We start from the raw sequence: 1,730 nt of genomic DNA on the forward strand, positions 1-1,730 counted from the left end.
CCCCACCCTCAGCACCGCCTTGCATCTGGCCAGCAGGTGGTGGAGAGCACTCCCGCCTGCCCAGGAAAGAACCCTCTCCCCACTGGCCCCTTCGTGCACCAGAGAGAGGCTCTCTCTCTCTCTCTCTCTCTCTCTCTCTCTCTCTCTCTCTCTCCCAGCACAGCTGGCAGCCCTAGCACCTCCAACCACTTCCCCAGCCCCTGGAAACAGAGGGGTCATCAGGGCCCCATGGAGAGGCCTCACGGGCTGTGGCGTGTTCCCCGAGTGTTTCTCCAGCAGCTGGGGAGGCAGGGGGCCTGCTCACCCCCTGTGCAGCCCGGGGAGAGGTTCCCTCAGGGGTAGCTGCTCCGAGTCCAGGCATGGCAGGGAGGCAGGTATGGTTCCCGCAGGGCAGCACCCACCCAAGACCCCCTCTGCTGCCCACAGTGCCTCTGCCATCCTCTCCTACCCTTGGGGTTAGGGTGTGGGGATGCCTCAAAAGGAAGCCCACTTGGGACTCTACCTCCTCTCTCAGCAGTTGCACCCCGAGGGGCTCAGCAGCGCCAAACAGCCTGAAACCCCAGCCCCTCGGGGGTCCTCAGCCTTTTCTCAGACACAATTTCTTCACACCAAGAGGGTGTTTAAAGGGAGCGGCCTAAACTCACCCCCTCCCCCACCTCCCACCGAGGAACCCTGGGGCTTCTCAGAGCCGCTGAGGCCTAGAGAACGGGCAAGGCCAGAGAAGGGGCAGGGCGGCCTTCTCCAGGGTCAGCAGGTGGGTGGCAGAGCTGGACAGGCAGCCTTGGCGGAGGTCAGGGAAGGTTAAATGCCTGAGAGGCACATGGGCAGAGGCTGGACCAATCGCTCAGCTGCCTCCCCAGCCTTGTCCTCTGTCGGGTCAGACCAGGACCACAGCTGCCCCATAGGAGCCGTCCTGCCACTTCCCCGGGGGCTGGACCAGCCTTGGCCTTCAGAGAGCTCAGAGTGTGGGGCGAAAGTGGACGATCAGAACCTGGTGGCCCAGAGGGGCTGTGGCTGCAGGAGAGGCCCCTCAGGAACTAGGTGCCCAGAGGAATGTCCTGACCCCTGGTGACCCCCCGTTCTTGGCGTGGGAGTGAAACAAGTGTGCAGACAGCCCACAAATGTCCTGAGTTCCCTGGGATGGTCACCTCATGCCCACTCCACCCCCGAAAGGAGACGGAGTGCAGGATGGGCCTGGGAGGGCCTCAGGGAGCAGAAGGGTGGACAGGAGGACGTGCGGATGGATGGTGGCTGGGTGAGTGGATCCCGGAGGGAGAAGTGCATGGATAGGCAGGTAAGCAGGTGCCTGAATGCATCAATGCCTGCAGGCCAGGCGGGTGGACAGGTGAAGAAATGGACAGGAGGTCTGGCCGATGGAACGACAGACAGATGGATCTGTGCCTCAGTGAATGGGGTGGCGAATGGGTAGATGGACATGGCCAGGTCAGTCAAGAAGTAAAAGGCCAGCAAAGATGGACGGCCACGGACACTCCTGTCCTGAGACCAGACCCCATCACTGACAGGCCAGCTTCTGGGCGAGGGTGAGGCACTCACCTTTACCTGGAGCTGCGGGGAGGAGGTGCCAGGCAAAGGCACGGGGACCTTGTCTCCCACCAACAAGAGCGGGGTGGGGGCAGCGCCACTGCAGGGCTTGGCTGGCTGGGCACCCGAGCTGCCCCTCGTATTGGGGGCGAGGCCAGGGCTGGCTTGAGGCGTCCGGTCCAGGGTGG

The 1,730-nt window shown here is 63.4% G+C and overlaps 1 protein-coding gene across 1 annotated transcript in view; it reads right to left on the reverse strand.

Moving 5' to 3' along the window:
* MICALL1 (MICAL-like 1) overlaps positions 1 to 1,730 on the reverse strand; it is a gene marked incomplete at its 5' end in the record, with an annotated part of 21,441 nt that overhangs the window by 7,029 nt on the left and 12,682 nt on the right. The window contains one exon of the mRNA XM_014530795.1: positions 1,555 to 1,728. Within this exon, the coding sequence (XP_014386281.1) occupies positions 1,555 to 1,728 (174 nt within the window). The remainder of the gene's footprint in view (positions 1 to 1,554; positions 1,729 to 1,730) is intronic.

Source organism: Myotis brandtii, unplaced genomic scaffold (assembly GCF_000412655.1).
Source record: "Myotis brandtii unplaced genomic scaffold, ASM41265v1 scaffold78, whole genome shotgun sequence".
NCBI lineage: Eukaryota > Metazoa > Chordata > Mammalia > Chiroptera > Vespertilionidae > Myotis > Myotis brandtii.